We start from the raw sequence: 18,905 nt of genomic DNA, 5'->3' as shown, positions 1-18,905 counted from the left end.
CGAAGCTGTAGCACCCAAAGTTGTTGTGGTATTGCTCCTTTCCCCAGGGCTTCGTCTCGTACAATAACTCGTGTATGTTGCAGAAGCTTTTAGCGTTTGGTTCCAAACCTTGGCTTCTCACAGCCCAGACAAAAATCCCCATTCTTATAATAGCTTCGGGAGTGAGTTGATGAAGGTAGATTTGGAATGTTTTCAGTACCTCAACAACAAAATTGCTCAGGGGGAATCGAAGCCCAGCCTTGAGGAGGCTTCGGAAAATCACAACTTCATCTTCTTCAGGGGTGGGAGAAGTCTTTTCCCCGGCATCAGCTCTCACAATAGATATGTCTCGGAAGTATCGCCCCCTCATATTATCAATGTGACTCTGCTTGATGGTTGTTTTCCCAAAAACTGAGTGACTTGGTCGCCACGGTCGATCTTCGGCCTCTTCCCCATCACTTTCCACATCATAGCTGTCGCTGTCATTAGTATCTTCGGACAAACCTTCGAGAATCTCCTTCGTGATTTTCTCTGTATTAGTCTCTGCCATCGCTATCAGGAACCCCAGATTCTTCTCCTCCTCGAGACTCAGCTTCGTCTCAGCAGGGATCTTCTTGTCTTCAGACATCTTCGGAAACACTAAAAATTTGTTCCCAAGGCCGAGGCTTCGAAATCAAAAAGACCAGCAAATCTCAATGAGCAAGAGCTAAAAATTTTTAGTGGGCCGAAGCAAAAGGCAAGCGTGTGTACCAAATGAATTCACGATGTGTTCTTATTTATACGCCTAGGGCGTTGAAAGTTAAAAGGCCCCGCTTGTCAGTGAATGTTGCTATTCTAGCAAAGGGAAGGTGTTTTTTCGGACCTTCGGCTCAAGGCCTTCGTCCATATCGCAATCTGAATTTATTATTTACAAATTAATATTGCGAGGGGCTACTGTTGGGGGCCTTCGTCCTCCGAAGGTCCTCAAAAACATGATTTGACAATGTTTTCCAAGTGAATTATATGAACAGGTATTTTCGGATTCAGAATTATGGATATGGAGCACGACCAGGACGAAGGCTGAGCCAGACGAAGGTCGGGGGCAGCCGAAGCTGTACGCAGGGAAGCTTCGGTGCGATGGCACAAGGGGGAACCGACCTTAAGATGAAAAGACTTCGGGGTCCTCAATAGATTTCCATAAACCGTTAACAAATGTAATGGACATGAATGTAATTTTACGTGGGCTGCGTCCCGCGTCTATAAATAGATGAACAGTACTCCCGTACTGTTCACGCGGACTTGGCATTTTGCTTTTGGCATTACGCTCGTACTTTTCACCTTCTCTCAGGACCGAAGGTACATTTGTAATTTGGAATCATTTCTGTTTTTCCATGTCAATAAAATAGAAATGATTCTATGGTGATGCTTATATCATATTTCATGCTTTATGTGAGTCCTTCGTCATTACTTATTACGTTTACGAAGGTATGTTTCTCATGACCTTCGTCCGAGACTCATTATTTCCCAAAGGGGCATAATGCTTCGAAGGACGAAGGATTTTAACACTTAACACTTTTTATGTTGCCTTGTTCTTAACTCTTAGCACTTGAGAACAAGTCCCCAACAACATACAAACTAGCTAGACACACAAACTGACAATAAACGACCATCACTTTCAACATAGAGTGCAGTCCTACACCACAAACCTAAAACAGACACCCAATGTAAGGGCCGGGGACACTTAGATTTTTTTTGTTCCAACAAGAATACTTCCTTCGGTTCTCCTCTGACTTCGTTCCCTGCCTTTGGGAGTCGGGCCATCTTGGTGGGAAACCAAAATTCTCCTGATCACAGTACCTGGTTTCGCACCCCTGTGGTGTCTCTGATCGGTGGACCGCCCATTTTCACTTGCTTCGAGGAGTTCGCCCGGGAGGTATTAAAAAAATCTGAATCGGCACCCCTTCAGTCCCTGACGCTTTCTTTGGGCGTCATCTCACCAAAACCCCAACCTGCTCCGTCTTCGTCCGCTGGTTGCCGATCCTCGGTTCCTACTCCGATGGCGTATAGGCGCGTTGATCCTGAACCCTTTCTCCTGCCGGGCTTCAGCGCCTCGGTGGTCCTTCACCGGGAAATTATGGCCAGGTCAGTTACTAGGCGCCTCCCGCCATTGCATGAGGACTGGGCTATTATCAGCATTCAACCTTTACCTGACCATGAGATTACTTTCCCGGCGGTGAGGGATGTGGTTAGAGAATACCTTGTGGAGCACAGACGGCTTGGGGTGCGCGATATCCAGCGGTCGCACCTGGGTCAGGTTCTGGTTCAGTTTAGCAGCGTGCTTGAAAGGGACAATCTTGTCCTGCTCGGTCCGCAACAATACCTCGATGCTTCCTTCACTGCTCAGCGGCATAACGATGCTTGGAATCATAGAGCCCTTTTCTTTAATCGGGAATGTTGGCTTATGTTGTTGGGATTCCCCCTGGATTACCGTTCATCAGAATACTTGCAGGCGGCTATTGGCTCTTTTGGCAGATTGATCTTGTGGGAAGAGGACAGACGCAATGTCTACAGGACTCTGCTCAGGGTTCGGGTCACGTCTCTGGAGGAGGTCCCACAGTTCATTGTTTTTTCAGAAGCTGATGGCTTTATTGGTGACTCGTGGACTGTGCAGTGTGAGATCATCCAACAAACTTTGTTGGGGGGTCAGCCTCAAGATGAGGATCCGGTGCCAGTGGTTCCGGAGGATGGTCAGCAGCTCCCTCTTGAGTTTTTTTGGTTTGGGTCAACCTGTGCCGGCTGTGGGCTGGGATCTTAATTTCCCGCCAGAAGACAATGTCCAAGCCCAGCCAGCAGACAACATTCAAGGAGATTGGGACCAATGGATTGTTAATGATCCACCTGTACAGCAGCCTCATCTGGACCTGCCACCTGACGAGCAACAGGTTAGCAATCCGCATTCGGACCTGTCCTCGGATAGTTCTTCTGGTCACATTCATGGTGCCCTGCTGCAGAATGGGCAGATTCAGAATGGGTAGATTCCTGATGATCTGGTGGGTGTGGGGCCGGTGCCCAACTTTAATGCCCCCGCCCCCTGCCTTGGGTGACATCCCTTTGATTGGGCCCCAGGAGGTTGACGACCCACCAATTCAGGGAGTTCTTCATGTGCCTGGGGATATTGTTTTCCCTGATGCTCAGCCGGTGGAACCTAACGTTAATGGCCACAACAACGTGATGTTGAACTTTATGTTTTCGCGTGACTGGCAGCCAGACCCTGTTTTGCTGAGTCACTTGGAAAGGAAAAGGAATGCCCAGTTCTATAGGATCTGGGCTAACTATTTTGCCCCGGTTGGTAATTCGGTGACCTTGGTGCAGGTTCCCAAGAAATGGGCGCCCTTTTTCCTATCCAACTTGATGCATGAAGATTCTTTTAGTTGGTCAAAATCTTTCTTGTCTTCAGATATTCCTTCTGCTCTGATGGAGCCAGAGACTGAGACACATCCCTTTGTCATCCCCAGGAAGTGCCCTGATGGCAAGTTTCTTGATTCGGTCCTTTCTGAGGAATCTGCTGACGACGCTTCTGTTCCCTCAGACCCGGCCTCCTCCCCACCAAAACATGTTGTTGTGGAATCTGACCTAAGGAGAAGCAAGAGGCTCCGTGACACCCGGGCTGGGTTCAGACAGGGTTCCTGCCAGAAGAAGAACTGCTTGATGTGTCAACACAAGTTTGAGGGTCCCCCCTCCCTATCAGCTAAGACTATCAGACGCTTAGGAGAGAGCTTCTGCAATCTGTCAGAAGAGGAGCTGGCTGACAAAGCTATGAAGAAAAAGAAGAACCCACCTGGCTGTGTTGGCTCTAATAAGTCAGGGAAAAAAGACAAGGGGGATAAGAAACAAGACTCTTTAGATGATGACAACTGATCTGTTGATGCTGCTTCGGGTGGGGTTATTTTGCAGGTCTCATTTTCGCCAGGCTTTTTGGCTGTCTCGGCCCTGGCGTCTTTGTTTGCTTGTTGTGTTGAAGAACTCTGTGGTTTCTGGCAGTGCTATGTTCCGTTCTAACAGATACACTTTTGTCCTCCCAGTAATTGGGTTTGGGTCCCTTTTCATCAACGAACTTGATCCTTTCGATGAATAGTCACAATGCTATTAATTTTTCCGACTGGTCCGTTTTAAGTTTTAATGTCCGAGGTATCAACGCGGTGGCTAAGGGGAATGGTATTCATTGTGTGATTAGGGAATCCAATTACGACATCATCTGCTTGCAGGAGACGAAGAAGGAATTTTTTGACAGGGCTGACCTCAGAAGGTTCTGTCCCAATTCTTTTGATGAGTTTGCTTTTGTCCCTTCGATAGGAAATTTGGGGGGTTTCATTACTGTTTGGAATAGTTCGAAGTTGGTTGGCAGTGCTATTTTTCAGAACGAGTATGCTCTCTCGGTTGAGTTTTCTGCTATATCGCCGGATGAATCTTGGATTGTCACTAACGTTTACGCGCCCTGTTCTCCGCATGGGAAAATTGAATTCCTCCACTGGTTCTCCAATATTAATATGCCCTCGGAAAAGCGCTGGTTGATAGTTGGGGACTTTAACCTTACGCGTAGGTCTGAAAACAGAAATATCGCTGGGGGGGGACATTAACTTGATGCTGAATTTTAACGAGGCAATCAGTCAGCTCGACCTGATGGAAATTCCGCTCCATGGCCTCTCCTTTACCTGGTCGAACAGGCAAAGGGTGCCCCTTCTTCAGAGACTTGATTGGTTTTTCATGTTGCAAGAATGGTCGGTGTGTTACCCTGACACCCTCGCAACAACGCTGCCTAGGGATATCTCTGATCATGTGCCTTGTCTGATTTCTTTCAAGTCAAAGGTCCCCAAACCCAAGATCTTTAGATTTGAAAATTTCTGGCTGCAATTCGATGAGTTTATGACTGTTTTCCAAAATTCTTGGACTGGTCTGCCAAATCTTTTGGACAAAGCGAAGAACTTAACGACAAAATTCAAGTTCACTAGAAAGATTCTTAAAGAGTGGCAACGATCACTGCCAAAAATTGACAAAACTGTGAGACAAATTAAGTTGATTATTGAATTCATTGATATTATTGAAGAGCACCGTGACCTTTCGATTGAAGAATGAAATTTCCGTGAGTTGTTGCAATCCAACACTGCTGAGTTGCTTCAGTTTCAAAAAATTTATTGGAAGCAACGAGCTTCCATCAAATGGGTCACTGAGGGAGATATCTGCTCCAGATTTTTTCATGCTCATGCAACGGTAAAGCGTGGTCGCAATTCAATTGCGTTGCTCTCGGATGACAGTGGCTCAATCTTTTCAGAGCATGATCTTAAAGCTAACCTGCTTTGGAATGTTTTCAAATGTCGTTTGGGATCCTCAAATTTTTTGGAAAATGTCTTTGATCTCCCTAGCTTGCGTTCTTCCACAATGACTTGCATTGGTTAGATGAGCCTTTTTCAAAGCAAGAAATTGATAGTATTGTTGCGGCTCTTCCTTCTGACAAATCTCCGGGACCTGATGGGTTTAATACCAATTTTATCAAAAAATGTTGGCCGATTATTTCTCAGGACTTCTATGACTTATGTGACCAATTTTACCACGGGGATGTTTGTCTTCGAAGTATCAATGGTTCTTTCATTGTCCTGATCCCGAAGAAGGATAATGCTAGTTTAGTGGGTGATTTCCGACCAATTTCGCTTCTGAATAATAGTATGAAAATCATCACTAAGCTGCTGGCCAATCGTTTACAGGCAGTGATGACTTCCCTTGTTCACAAAAATCAATATGGCTTCATCAAAGGAAGAACCATTCAGGACTGCTTGGCCTGGGCATATGAATATATTCATCTTTGCCATATCTCAAAAAAAGAGATTATTGTGCTCAAATTGGATTTTGAAAAGGCCTTTGATTCTCTTGAGCATGAGTTGATTCTTCAGGTGATGTCGCATAGAGGTTTTGGGCCCAGGTGGATGAGCTGGATTAGGGATATTCTTCGGTCTGGCACGTCCTCGGTCCTCCTTAATGGCGTACCAGGGAAAACTTTTCATTGCAAGCGCGGGGTTAGGCAGGGAGACCCCCTCTCGCCTCTTCTTTTTGTTCTCGCGGCGGATCTGCTACAGAGCATCATCAACAAAGCGCGGCAACAAGACCTGCTCAAGTTGCCCCTCGCCGCGAATTGTGGTCAAGATTTTCCGATCGTTCAATATGCGGATGACACATTGTTGATAATGGAAGCTTGCCCTAGACAATTATTCTTTCTTAGAGCTGTTCTGAACTCTTTTGCAACTTCAACGGGGCTCAAGGTGAACTACAACAAATCAAGTATGTACCCCATCAATGTTTGCCCCGCTAAAATGGAGATTCTAGCCGGAACTCTCAACTGTCAGACAGGTTCAATGCCCTTCACCTACCTTGGTGTTCCGCTTGGTCTATCAAAGCCTAAAATTTGCCACTTTTTACCGCTCATTCATAGGATTGAGAAGAGATTGTCATGCACTTCTGCTCTCCTTTCCCAGGCCGGTAGGCTAGAGCTTGTTAACTCGGTGTTCTCAGCTCTCCCGACCTTTCTGATGTGCACCTTGAAAATTCCGGTTGCCACGGTCAAGAAGATTGATTCTTATCGGAAACATTGTCTTTGGAGAGGAAATGACGTCAATTCGAAGAAACCTGCTCTGGCTGCTTGGAGTATGATTACTCAGACTAAAAAAATGGGGGCCTGAGAGTGGTAAGATTAGAGACACACAACAAGGCTTTGCTTCTGAAGTTTTTGCACAAGTTCTTCAACAATCATGATATTCCTTGGGTAAACCTGGTTTGGAATAACTACTACAGGACTGACAGGGTCCCTAACTGCTCAAAAATTGGCTCCTTTTGGTGGAAAAGTTTGCTTAGTCTTGTCCAAGATTACAAGGGATTGACCGCCCCAACAATTGGGGATGGGAGAACCATTTTTTCTGGGGAGATATGTGGAATAGGGGCACCCCGGGTCATCAATATCCCGAATTATTTTCCTTCGCCTGTAACAGCAAACTTACTGTCAAAGAAGCTAACCAAAAGGACCACCTTATTGAAATTTTTCAGCTTCCTCTGTCGGTGCAAGCCTATGAACAATTTCTTGAATTAGACGAAACTTGGGGGCAAATCACGGTGACCAACACAAAGGATGCTTGGAAACTCATTTGGGGAGCTGATAATTTCTCCACAAAGAAAACTTATAGACACTTGATGGGTCAGGCTCAAGTTCATCAAATCTTCAGATCGCTTTGGAAAAATAAGTGTCAACCAAAACATAAGGTCTTTTTTTGGCTTTGGTTAAAGAACAGACTCAATACAAGGGATATGATGAGGAGGAAAAACATGACTCTTGAGTCTTACACCTGTATCTGGCAAAAGGAGGAAACCCTTTATCATCTTTTCCTCAAATGTAACTTCGCGAAGGCTTGCTGGAATTCTATTAGTTTGACGCCCCCAAGAATTACTAATCCTGTGGATGCTGCAGCAAATCTAAAGCAGCAGCTCAATGTTCCCTTCTCTATGGAAATCGTCATTCTCATGACTTGGAGCATTTGGAAGTGCCGTAATGCCTGGCTTTTTCAGGATAAGGACCCAACAGTGCAACAATGTAAAAATGAGTTCGTAAAGGAATTACACCTGGTCACGCATAGAGCTAAAGGGAGATTCGACTCGGCAATACCTGAATGGCTTCAACATTGACAGTAGATTCCGCCAATTTAACTTTTTGTAATATATCTTCCTGTATGCTTCTAACCCTGTCGTTTTAAAGTTTTAATAAAATTTTAGTAGGGGCTCGCCCCTCCTGTCTTATCAAAAAAAAAACAGAAAGGCTGGAAAACTCAAAACGTAATCTTGTTCATAAAACTTCAACCAAAACGAGAGAAAATTTGCATAGATGCTACTCCGATTCGTCGACATGTTTTCTTCTACAAAAGTCTCTATAACCTAAGCCAATGAGTTGTCCGATAATATTAAACACTAAATTAATCCAGGTTATCCAAATAACCCAACATAAGGCTACAACAATTGTGATAATGAGATTTTTTGCTTTAGGATGCACCCCATGCAACCAAGATCCAAAAATATGTTTGATTCTCGGGTACTTAAACCAAAACAACGATATAAAAGTCTCTAAAAGAATCGAGCATAATAACATTTAAAAAACAGGTCTTTACATCGGATTTCTGATACGCATATCATATTAGACACGGGTCTTTACAACAGACGTCTCTGGGACGTTTTAGTTTGGACTCAACTCGACGAAGAGCTAGACACTACTGAACACAAAGCAAAGAGAGAGAGAGAGAGAGATCAGTTTCACCAGTACCGTTAAGCAGCTGGCATAGTCAACATGCACGCTGATTGAGCGAGTGCACTCTCTGCTGCGGATTGTGCATTCAATATTGGTTGGGAACTGGCTCCTACACCGGATTTCTACATGTCACTGCTGTCACTCTGTATCCGAGATTAAAGCTGGATGGAGAGGAGGACATCCACTGGGTCTATTGAGGCGGCAACGATAGAAGAGGCTGAAGAGATCTAGGAGAGGAAGAGTGGAAGACGAAGAACCGGGTGTGAGTTTGTGACATGAGGAAGAGGTTTTATAGTACCCGCGGACTAACCGATCTCTGTGACTGGGCACTGAAGAGGAAGGAGTTTTATTTTAGTACCGGTTGTGGTCGGTTGGTTGGTGACCACAACCAGTACTAAATTTCTATGCACGAACTCTACAATTATATTTAATAACGATTCCGTCAAGCAACCGGTACTAAATATATTAGGACTTATTGTCTTTGAACCAATTCTAAATAACTAAATATTAGTATTGGTTAACTGGTACTGATATCCTCTTGACGTGCTAGACGTTTTAAACTGATACTGAAGCTTTAAATTAAATCAATACCGGTTTTTATAAACCGACACAAACATTGTTAGACAGAAAGATCATTCACCAGTATCAATACCGGTTTTAAAAACAACCGAGACAAACGTTGTTAGACGAAAGCCCCATTCTCCAGTATTAATACCGGTTTTAAAACAACTGGAACAAATGTTGTTGACCGGAACCCCGTTCTCCAGTAGTGGTGGTGCTAGCATGGCAGATGGGACGGTGAAGCGGCTTGAGTAATCTGCAAGGCTGCAAGCCTGCAAGGCTGCAACGGCGAGATAGCGCTGTGCTGAGGCGGCTGGCACCTGTGTCGCCTATCGCTCGCAGAAAAAGTTTCGCCATCGTCGCCACCCTGTCCTTGGTTCGCCGCATCGATGAAGCCACTACTCCCTCACGTGAGCTAGCTCTCGCCACCGGCGGGCGCGGGCGGGCGCGGCCGGCGAGGCGGCGACGCAGCAGGCGTGGACCACCGGGCGGGTCGCAACTTCGCAATCGTCCATTCCAGCCGTGGTGTCATGCACCGTCTCTCCATGCTGCATGCGGCATGCGATGCCCATCGTCTATCCTGCACGTCAACATGTTCTATACTTGATATTCACTGCAGCACAGTAGTGCCACAAATGGTAACGGATCTCCGATCCGCGGCAAACATTTTTCTCCGTACGTTGCTGTTGCTGCGTGCAGAGCCTACGTACGTACGATGCGTGCTCCGCGCCATACATGGGAAGATCCGATGCCAAGGTTATAAAAGGAGCCCGAAATGTGTCGTGCTCGTCAGGCCACCCTCACGTTCCCCCTCCTCTCAGTCGCCTACGCTGCTGACGGCCGGCGGCGGCGTCGCGCACTGGAAGCTGGGGGCAACGGGCAACCCATGCTAGCTAGCCCGTTTCTGCCTCTGCTGGGACGCGCGCGGTCAAGTTTGGGGCCTGCGTGGCTGCGTCGGCGCGCAGCTCAGGAGCAAGTTCCGCGACGTCGTGCAGGGCTCTCCGCGGCGGCCGCCTAGCTGCTGCACCGCACCGTCCAGCTAGGAGACCGTGCAGCTCGCGGCATGCATCCCCGCGGCGTGGGACGTCGGTGTCGGCGCCCCTGGCCAGCTAGCTCCTGCTGCAAAGGCGGAGCTGCCTCGACGTACAGTGGCCTGACCGCGAGTACGTGTACGTGCGTGCGTGCATGCACCATATGCTCCTGCAGGCTGCAGCCATTGTGGAGCCCCAAATGTTACCCCTTTGATTCTATTGTGATACAGCGTTTGCATCATTTTGCCCTTTGACTTGTGCAAGTGTTGCCGAGTGAGTCTAGCGCGTACTCCGAAATTGTTTGAACTGTTCTGCATGACTGAGCTAGCTAGCTTGCTTGCTGTAAAATATGCAAATCCATATGGGGATCTGATCGTCACAAAGGCAGGCAGAATGTCACATCGCGCTCGACTGGCCCCGGATTCTGTGCATTTGATCAATAACGCCAAGCCGTCGTCACATGACGTGCAGTGGAGCTTGTCAGGATCAGGATCAGGGACTCATGAGTCATGAGGGGGCTACTTCCTTGCTGGTTTTAAGGCTATTCACAATGAAGGTTTCATGGGGTGTTTCATGTATTAATTAGCCTGCCACATCAGCTATTTTGATGACATGTCATATTATTTAAGAAGGAAGAATTTCATGGAGTTTCATGGGGATGAAACCATGTTAACTCGTTTCTAAGATCTTGGAAACTGTGTGAAACCTCCACTGAGAGTGTTTTGTTTCATCTCCATATAATTGAGTAAATCCTATTGGTTATTTATATGCAGCATTTAACAAGTATGTTGACATATGAAATAGTGAGATGAAACTCTCTATTAAGAGAGGGTATTTCATTCATCCATAAATTTGATGTGACATTTTTGGAAACAGTGACATGAAATCCCCATTGTGAATAGCCTAACATCTTATTATGATCAACCTTAGCGTATGATAACATGATAATGCATGCATCAGGGAACAGTTGCCCGACCCAGACCTACCATGCATCTCTATGTTCTCGTGATTACACTGGCCAGATCTGGTTCTGTTAGACGCTCCCATCGATGCAGCGCAATAACTAGGAAACGAGTGTTAAATAATATAGTAACACATGTTTTGTATGGAAACAAACCAACCGAAATTATGGAGTCCTGATGTGTAGAATTGTGTGGAAAGTTCCGGAGTTGTAAAGATAGGAAAGTCCAGATATGGTTGTTGTAAAATAGAAAGGTATAATACCGGCATCTCCTTGATTTCGGTTGGTAATTTGTACGCCATGCAGAGGGCTCTTCTCTGCATATATTAACAAAGCTACGCGGCCTCTGAAGAGGTGAGAACGCTTCCTAAACATTCCTGGTTGCTTTCATGGTAATCAGAGCTAGGTCCCACAAAAATACATCTAGCGTCGCCTGAGTCTTGCCCGTCGCCATGGCGAGCTCCTCGGCGCTCAACGTCGCGTCTCCATTGTTCGGTCAGGTCATCACCGAAAAATTGACCAATACCAACTTCCCTTTATGGAGGGCGCAGGTCCTGCCCATACTGCGAGGAGCGCAGTTGCAGGGCTATCTCGACGGCACCGGCACTCCTCCACATGCAGAACTTGAAGCCAAGGATGGAGAGAAGGTCAAGAAGGTGCCCAACCTCGATCATGCTGCCTGGAAAGCCATGGAGCAGCAGGTGCTTGGGTTCCTGATGACGTCGCTGTCACGGGAGGTGATGGCCCAAGTGGCCACACTCGAAACACCGCAAGAGGTGTATGGAGAACTTGTGCGGATGTACGCATCTGCCTCACGTGCGAGAACCGTCAACACGAGGATCGCACTTGCAACGACCCGCAAAGGTAACATGTCTGTTACGGAGTATGTTGCAAAAATAAAGTTCCTGGCAGATGATATGACCTCGGCTGGAAAGAAAGTTGATGATGAAGAGCTGGTTTCTTATCTCCTGGTCGGCCTTGATGAGGAGTTCAGTCCAGTCGTGACGGCGGTGGGGGCGCGCACCGAGTCTATCTCAGTGGGTGAATTGGTCTCTCAGCTGCTGAGCTTTGAGCACAGATTGGATCTACTGCATGGCGGATCGCAAGGATCTGCCAACATGGCCAAACGCGGCCGTGGAGGCAGCAATAACCGCGGTCGTGGCAATCAGCAAGGTCGTGGTGGTGGCCGTGGCCGCTCCGGCGGTCGTGGCCGTGGCTTAGCTACACCAGGAGGACGTGGCATTGGCCGCGGGTACTTCAACAACAGCAGCTACAGCGACGACAAACCACAGTGCCAAATCTGCGACAAGATTGGCCACACCGCCCTGGAATGCTGGTACAGGCTCGATGAGGAGTCTTATCCCAATCAGAGGAGTGCATCGGCTGCGACACATTCATATGGAGTGGACACAAACTGGTACGGATACCGGCTCCACCGACCACATCACTGGAGAGCTCGAGAAACTCTCCATGAAGGAGAAGTACAAGGGAAAAGATCAAATCCGTGCAGCAAACGGTGCAGGTATGAATATCAGTCACATTGGTCATGCTATTATTAGTACCCCTAATTCCAATTTGAAACTTAATCATGTTCTTCATGTTCCTGCTGCTGATAAAAATCTTATATCTGTGCACCGTCTTACTTCTGATAATCATGCATACCTTGCATTTTATCCAAATCATTTTCTTGTTAAGGATCAAGCTACCAAGAGGACGCTATTTGAAGGCCGATGTAAAAATGGTCTCTACCCCATACCGAGTACGCATCTGAAAAAAGCTCTTGGTGCCACCAGATCGTCTCCTAACTTGTGGCACTATCGTCTTGGTCATCCCTCATTTGAGATAGTTAAGAAAGTCGTTAGTAGCAATAATTTGCCCTTTTTAGTTGAGTCAAATAAAGGCTCTGTCTGTGATGCATGTCAACAGGCAAAGAGCCATCAGCTTCCGTATCCTGTGTCCACTAGTGCTTCATCCAAGCCACTAGAACTCATTTTTTCTGATGTATGGGGGTCCTGCCACAAATTCGGTAGGCCGAAATAAATACTATGTTTCTTTCATCGATGATTATAGTAAGTTCACCTGGGTCTATTTGCTTCGTTTTAAATCTGAAGTTTTTCAGAAATTTTATGACTTCCAAAATATGGTTGAACGAATGTTTGACAGCAAAATTATTGTTGTACAGACAGATTGGGGTGGAGAGTACCAAAAACTCAGCTCCTTCTTCACAAAAATTGGAGTAGCACACCTAGTATCGTGTCCTCACGCACACCAACAAAATGGCCCAGCTGAACGAAAACACAAGCACATTGTTGAGGTTGGTCTAGCCTTGCTTGCACATGCATCTATACCTTTAAAATTATGGGATGAAGCTTTTGCCACGGCAGCATATCTTATTAATCGAACCCCATCCAAAGTCATTGACTTCATGACACCCTACGAGCGTCTCTTTCATAAGAAACCCGACTATAAGTTCCTTCGAGTATTTGGCTGTGCATGCTGGCCCAACCTTCGTCCTTATAACACTCATAAACTTGCTTTTCGTTCCAAGCGATGCGTCTTCTTGGGCTATAGTTCATCTCATAAAGGCTACAAATGCCTTGATGTTAGTACAGGACGAGTCTACATATCAAGAGACGTCATATTTGATGAAGGAGTTTTTCCTTTCCGTGAGTTCCATCCCAATGTCGGCGCTCGTTTACGGGCTGAAGTCAATCTCCTTCCTCACTTGTTTCCTTCCAGTACCACCATGAATTATCCGGGGGATACTAATGTAGCTGATTCATTGTTGCCTGATATTCAAAATACCCAAAATTCTGCACCTAATGATACCTCTTTGGAAGAAAACAGTGGTGCTTGTGCGCAGGAAATCTTGGAGCAAAGATCAAGCACGATCCCAGGTGCCGGCAGCGCATCATTGCGCAATGATGGCAACCCATCGACTTCGTCCGATGGTGGGCCGATAGCGGACATGGGTCAGGAGCCCACTGGCCCATTGTCAACCGAGATGGATTTTCACATCAGGATGTCCCTGGCACTGGGTCTTCTGTATCAGATAATGCTGCAGCAACAAATCTTCCACGCCGGACCAACCGGATCAGAAAACCAAAAGCATACACAGATGGCACTATAAGGTATGGCTATGGATGCTTAGCGGTTGGTAATGAACCACATGATTTATCTAAAGCTCTTGGTAATAAAAATTGGAAACATGCTATGGATGAGGAATTTAGTGCCTTGCAAGATAACAAAACATGGCATTTAGTACCAGCACAGGAAGGAAAAAATCTTATCGATTGCAAATGGGTATACAAAATTAAAAGAAAGGCAGATGGCAGCATAGACAGATATAAGGCTCGATTGGTAGCAAAGGGATTTAAACATAGATATGGGATAGATTATGAGGATACTTTTAGCCCCGTTGTCAAAGCTGCTACTATCAGAGTGGTGCTTTCTATAGCAGTGTCTAGAGGCTGGTGTCTTAGGCAGCTAGATGTAAAAAACGTGTTTCTTCATGGTGTTCTTGAGGAAGATGTCTACATGAGACAACCACGAGGTTATGAAGATAGTAAATTCCCACATCATGTATGCAAGTTGGATAAAGCAATATATGGTCTGAAACAGCCCCCCCAGAGCTTGGTACTCAAAGTTGAGTGATAAACTGCAGCAACTTGGTTTCTGCCCCTCTAAGGCCGACACTTCATTGTTCATATTTAATAAAGGCAATGTTAGCATCTTCTTGTTGGTTTATGTAGATGACATTATAGTAGTCAGCTCTTCCTCAGAAGCAGTGTCAGCATTGCTGAAGGATCTCAAGTCAGATTTCGCCCTAAAGGATTTAGGTACATTACATTACTTCCTTGGCATAGAGGTGAATAAGGTACGTGATGGTATTCATTTATCACAAAGTAAATATGCTTCAGATATTCTTAAACGGGTTGGCATGACTCAATGCAAACCCATGGCTACACCTCTATCGGTTGCTGAAAAATTAAGCATTAAGGAAGGTGAACCTCTTGGACCTGAAGATGCTACACGATATAGAAGTGTAGTTGGGGCATTACAGTACTTGACCTTAACTCGGCCAGATATTTCTTTTGCAATTAACAGAGTCTGTCAGTTTCTACATTGTCCTACTACAGCTCACTGGTCTGCAGTCAAAAGGATTCTTAGATATGTAAAACTCACGTGTGATATTGGCATGAGCATAAACAAGTGCCGATCTATGCTTGTGAGTGCCTTCTCTGACGTAGACTGTGCAGGAGACATTGATGATAGAAGATCAACAGGAGGATTTGCAATTTTCGTTGGCAGTAATCTTGTATCATGGAGTGCAAAAAAACAAGCCACTGTGTCAAGGTCAAGTACATAAGCTGAATATAAAGCTCTAGCCAATGCAACAGCAGAAGTTATCTAGGTGCAATCACTTCTTAAGGAACTAAAAGTTCCAACGCCACCTGCAGCAAGGTTATGGTGTGATAATTTAGGGGCCACTTATCTCACAACAAATCCTGTGTTTCATGCTCGTACAAAATATATTGAAATTGATTTTCATTTTGTGAGAGAACGTGTGCCTCAGAAACTTCTGTAGGTTCGGTTGATATCAACACATGATCAAGTTGCTGATGGATTCACCAAGGCTCTTACAAGAGACAAACTGCATAATTTCAGACGCAATCTTAACTTAGTAAAGTTATGATTGAGGGGGGTTGTTAAATAATATAGTAACATATGTTTTGTATGGAAACAAACCAACCGAAATCATGGAGTCCTGATGTGTAGAATTGTGTGGAAAGTTCCTGAGTTGTAAAGATAGGAAAGTCCAGATATGGTTGTTGTAAAATAGAAAGGTATAATACTGGCATCTCCTTGATTTCGGTTGGTAATTTGTACGCCATGCAGAGGGCTCTTCTCCGCATATATTAACAAAGCTACGCGGCCTCTGAAGAGGTGAGAACGCTTCCTAAACATTCCTGGTTGCTTTCAACGAGGACAGGCTTCAAGACATGAGCTTGGCAGTCGATCGAGTTCAGCTTCAGCTAGACTCTTTTCAGTTCGCGTTCTACATGCTTGCATGCGACCGGACGTACGGGCGCTCCAATTAGAGATGGCCAAACGGGCCGCCCGGCCTACCGGGCCGGGCCTGTTGAGCCCGCGGGCTCAATTTTCTGTCCAAGCCCGGCCCGTAGCGGGCCTAGGACCGGCCCGTTTAGCACGAAAAAACAGGCCGAAAAGCGGGCTAAACGGGCCGATAAGCACATTTTAGTGTAAAAAAACGGGCTTAACGGGCTTAGAGGTAAACGGGCCGTGCCGGGCTAGCCCGCCGTGCCTAGTTTCCTGTCCAAGCCCGCCCGCTTATTCGTACCGTGCCAGGCTCGGACCGGGCCCAAAAAGCGGGCTTCGTGCCGGGCTCACGGGCCTCGTGCTTATTGGCCATCTATAGCTCCAATCCGGTCAAAAACTTAATTTGACATGTTTTGCAGGCAACTTTTGCTCAGTATTTCAGTTTTCATTAAAAGTCGCAAGAACATACGTTTAGACAATTTTGCTATTATAGAATTCAAAGGTGAGATGTGCGAAAGTAATATAAATTTACAGTTAATTAGCATTATTATTTAATGCTTTAAAATTGAACGTTTAAAAGGTTTTGGCAGTCAATTAAGCAAAGTCTGAAACTTCTGACCAAATCCTTATGGAAAAAAGGCGAATTAACAAGTGGAGGGAGTGTTAAGATGAAGAGAACTTGTAACAAAATGTGGTGATCTGGTCAGGCCCTTTTGTGTTAGCTCTATGGGCCAAAAAAAAAAAAAAGATGTATCCAATAGATCGAACAAAGTTCCTGCATTGATATTGGCTGGCGCGAGGTGATCAATTCCGATGAAAGCATATATAGTTAAACAAAAATGACGAGTGCCGGAGAAGATCGAATGAACGAAGTTTCACCGTCCTCTCTTGTGTGTTCTGAACAAAGCTTTCAAGAATCTAACTGGCACCGTCCTCTCTTGTGTGTTATGTACCAAGCTTTCAAGAATCTAACTGGGCTGCACACTTGCCCATGGGGGAAGGGAAACCATGAAACATGTAGCCATCGTGGGCAAACGATGCTCATCCTTATAAGTGTGCTCTTAGTCTCTTTTTTTTTTCTGGGTCTGCTCCTGATATACCGTAGCACCGCCAGCATTAGGAACAGCGCCACGGAAGGGACGATGCGGTGAGCAGTGCGTCTCAATCATGCCCTCGGTGCGCAGCGGAAGGGGCCAAGCGAGTGTCACACGCCGCTGAGCTTGCTTTTGGCGGCCATGGCAACGAGCCAAGGTCCAGCACTGGCAATCCCACTGGCTCTCCACGTGAGCTGTTGCTGCGCCGCATGCCATTGCATTGCCACCGCACCAATGCCCGGCGCGCGCAATAATGCCCCAACCCCATGCCGCCTATAAAACCGGCGAGCTCCGACGAAGCCTCCCGCGCCACACACACAGTACGTACAAGCCTCTCATCAGCAATGGAGTCCACCAAGCTCTCCGCGCTGCTGGTGCTCGCCATGCTCGCGCTCTCCTCGTCCCCGCTCGCTCTCGCGTGGGAGAAGGCGGAACCGGAGTGCCACTCGTGCGAGTCCGGCTCGCCACCCTCGACCGGCGGCGTCCCCCTGCCTCCCGTCAGCATACCGTCAGTCCCGCTGCCCCCTGTCAGCATACCGTCGGTCCCCCTGCCCCCTGTCAGCATACCGTCAGTGCCCCTGCCGCCGGTGACCCTCCCTCCCATTCCGATCGTTGGGGGAAGCCCGAGCCCGACGAAGAAGGGACACCGGAAGGCGTGCCCACCGCCTCCGTCTCCCCCGACGCCGACACCCACGCCCACGCCGTCCTCGGACAAGTGCCCCATCGACGCGCTCAAGCTCGGCGCCTGCGTGGACGTTCTCGGGAACGAGGTGCACGTCGGCGACGCCAACGTCCAGTGCTGCCCGCTCGTGAAGGGCATCGCCGGGCTCTCCGCGGCGGCGTGCCTTTGCACCGCCATCAAGGCCAAGGTGCTCGACATCTCCGTCTACGTGCCCATCGCGCTCGAGGTGCTCGTCAACTGCGGCTGCGCCGTCCCGCCAGGCTACAAATGCACTTGAACGATTCCATCCCATTCCATTTCCATTTCCACACAGCACACGTGCACAGCAAAACGTCTCCTTTTACCCTCCCGATGCAAAGTTTGAAAAGGCTCGTCGACGGATTTGGGTGGTAGCCGCCCGCGCGCCGCCGGGCTGTTCAGCAAGTGCATTCCTTCATTTGTTTTGCTATTCTCGTTGCATGCCTGTATATGCATCCGGTGTCTCCTCAAATTCCACTTGTACTTTGTGTGATTTTGTATCAAACTATTCTCTTTTTTTGGGATTCGATTATTGTTTCAGGTGTTAAGTTAGCTACCTCCAGTTACTTACTTATTCACATCCCATATTCAAACTCAGTGCAAAACAATATTTGATGAGTGACTACATAGGTAAACTGATGGAAACGGTCTAAGACGCAGAGACTCATAGTCATCATCATTTATTCAAATCTCGAGGAACTAGCAACTGATGATAGATCAACTCGGAATCGATCACCCTAGCACATTAACCATTAGATGAAAACGAAGAATTTAGATGTTATATCTTCAGTTGCTATAGATATTATATGCGTAGATGAGGCCATCACATTCGTGAGTTAGAACATGAACCTCCGTTTGGAGGCAGTCTTCTCGCCTCTGCATGCCTTTAGATCTGCATGCCTTTAGATCTTATAGATTTTCGGGTGTAGTCGCGAGGTGTTCCGTAGACCGTTGGTTTTTGAGTTAGCCCCTTACCCTCTTTAAATATGACGTGTGGTGAAGTATCACAATTATTGTGGTTGATGTGTTCATAATCAAGACGCTTAATATTGGATCGTAGGTAGTTAGAATACCGTTGAACGAGCCCAAAATCAACCCAACATTCTCTCCCTTAATCTCATGCTTATTTGATTATACTTAAAACCTACTTTCTTAACTTCTTAAATTATAATTCCCACTTCTCAATACATCAGTATACCAAGTC

General features: G+C 46.6%; 1 protein-coding gene and 1 non-coding gene across 2 annotated transcripts; both read left to right on the top strand.

Annotated features, from left to right (window-relative positions):
• Positions 1 to 11,781: 11,781 nt before the first annotated feature.
• On the top strand, positions 11,782 to 11,920 carry LOC111590369 (small nucleolar RNA Z247). The gene has a single exon (XR_004853497.1). It is a non-coding gene; the product is annotated as a small nucleolar RNA Z247 (small nucleolar RNA).
• A 5,393-nt stretch (positions 11,921 to 17,313) lies between these two features.
• Positions 17,314 to 18,227, top strand: LOC100273286 (uncharacterized). Its single transcript, NM_001147727.2, has one exon. The coding sequence runs from the start codon at positions 17,346 to 17,348 to the stop codon at positions 17,958 to 17,960; it is 615 nt and encodes a 204-aa protein (NP_001141199.2). The 5' UTR covers positions 17,314 to 17,345; the 3' UTR covers positions 17,961 to 18,227.
• The last annotated feature ends 678 nt before the right edge of the window (positions 18,228 to 18,905 follow it).

The sequence above is a fragment of the Zea mays genome, chromosome 10 (assembly GCF_902167145.1).
Source record: "Zea mays cultivar B73 chromosome 10, Zm-B73-REFERENCE-NAM-5.0, whole genome shotgun sequence".
NCBI classification, from domain to species: Eukaryota; Viridiplantae; Streptophyta; class Magnoliopsida; order Poales; family Poaceae; genus Zea; species Zea mays.
Note: the sequence above shows the minus strand (reverse complement) of the source record. Positions and strands in the feature narration are given on the sequence as shown.

Bases quoted from the DNA above. Each gene is read 5' to 3' on its own strand.
- LOC100273286 (NM_001147727.2), top strand. From the start codon at position 17,346: ATGGAGTCCACCAAGCTCTCCGCGCTGCTGGTGCTCGCCATGCTCGCG.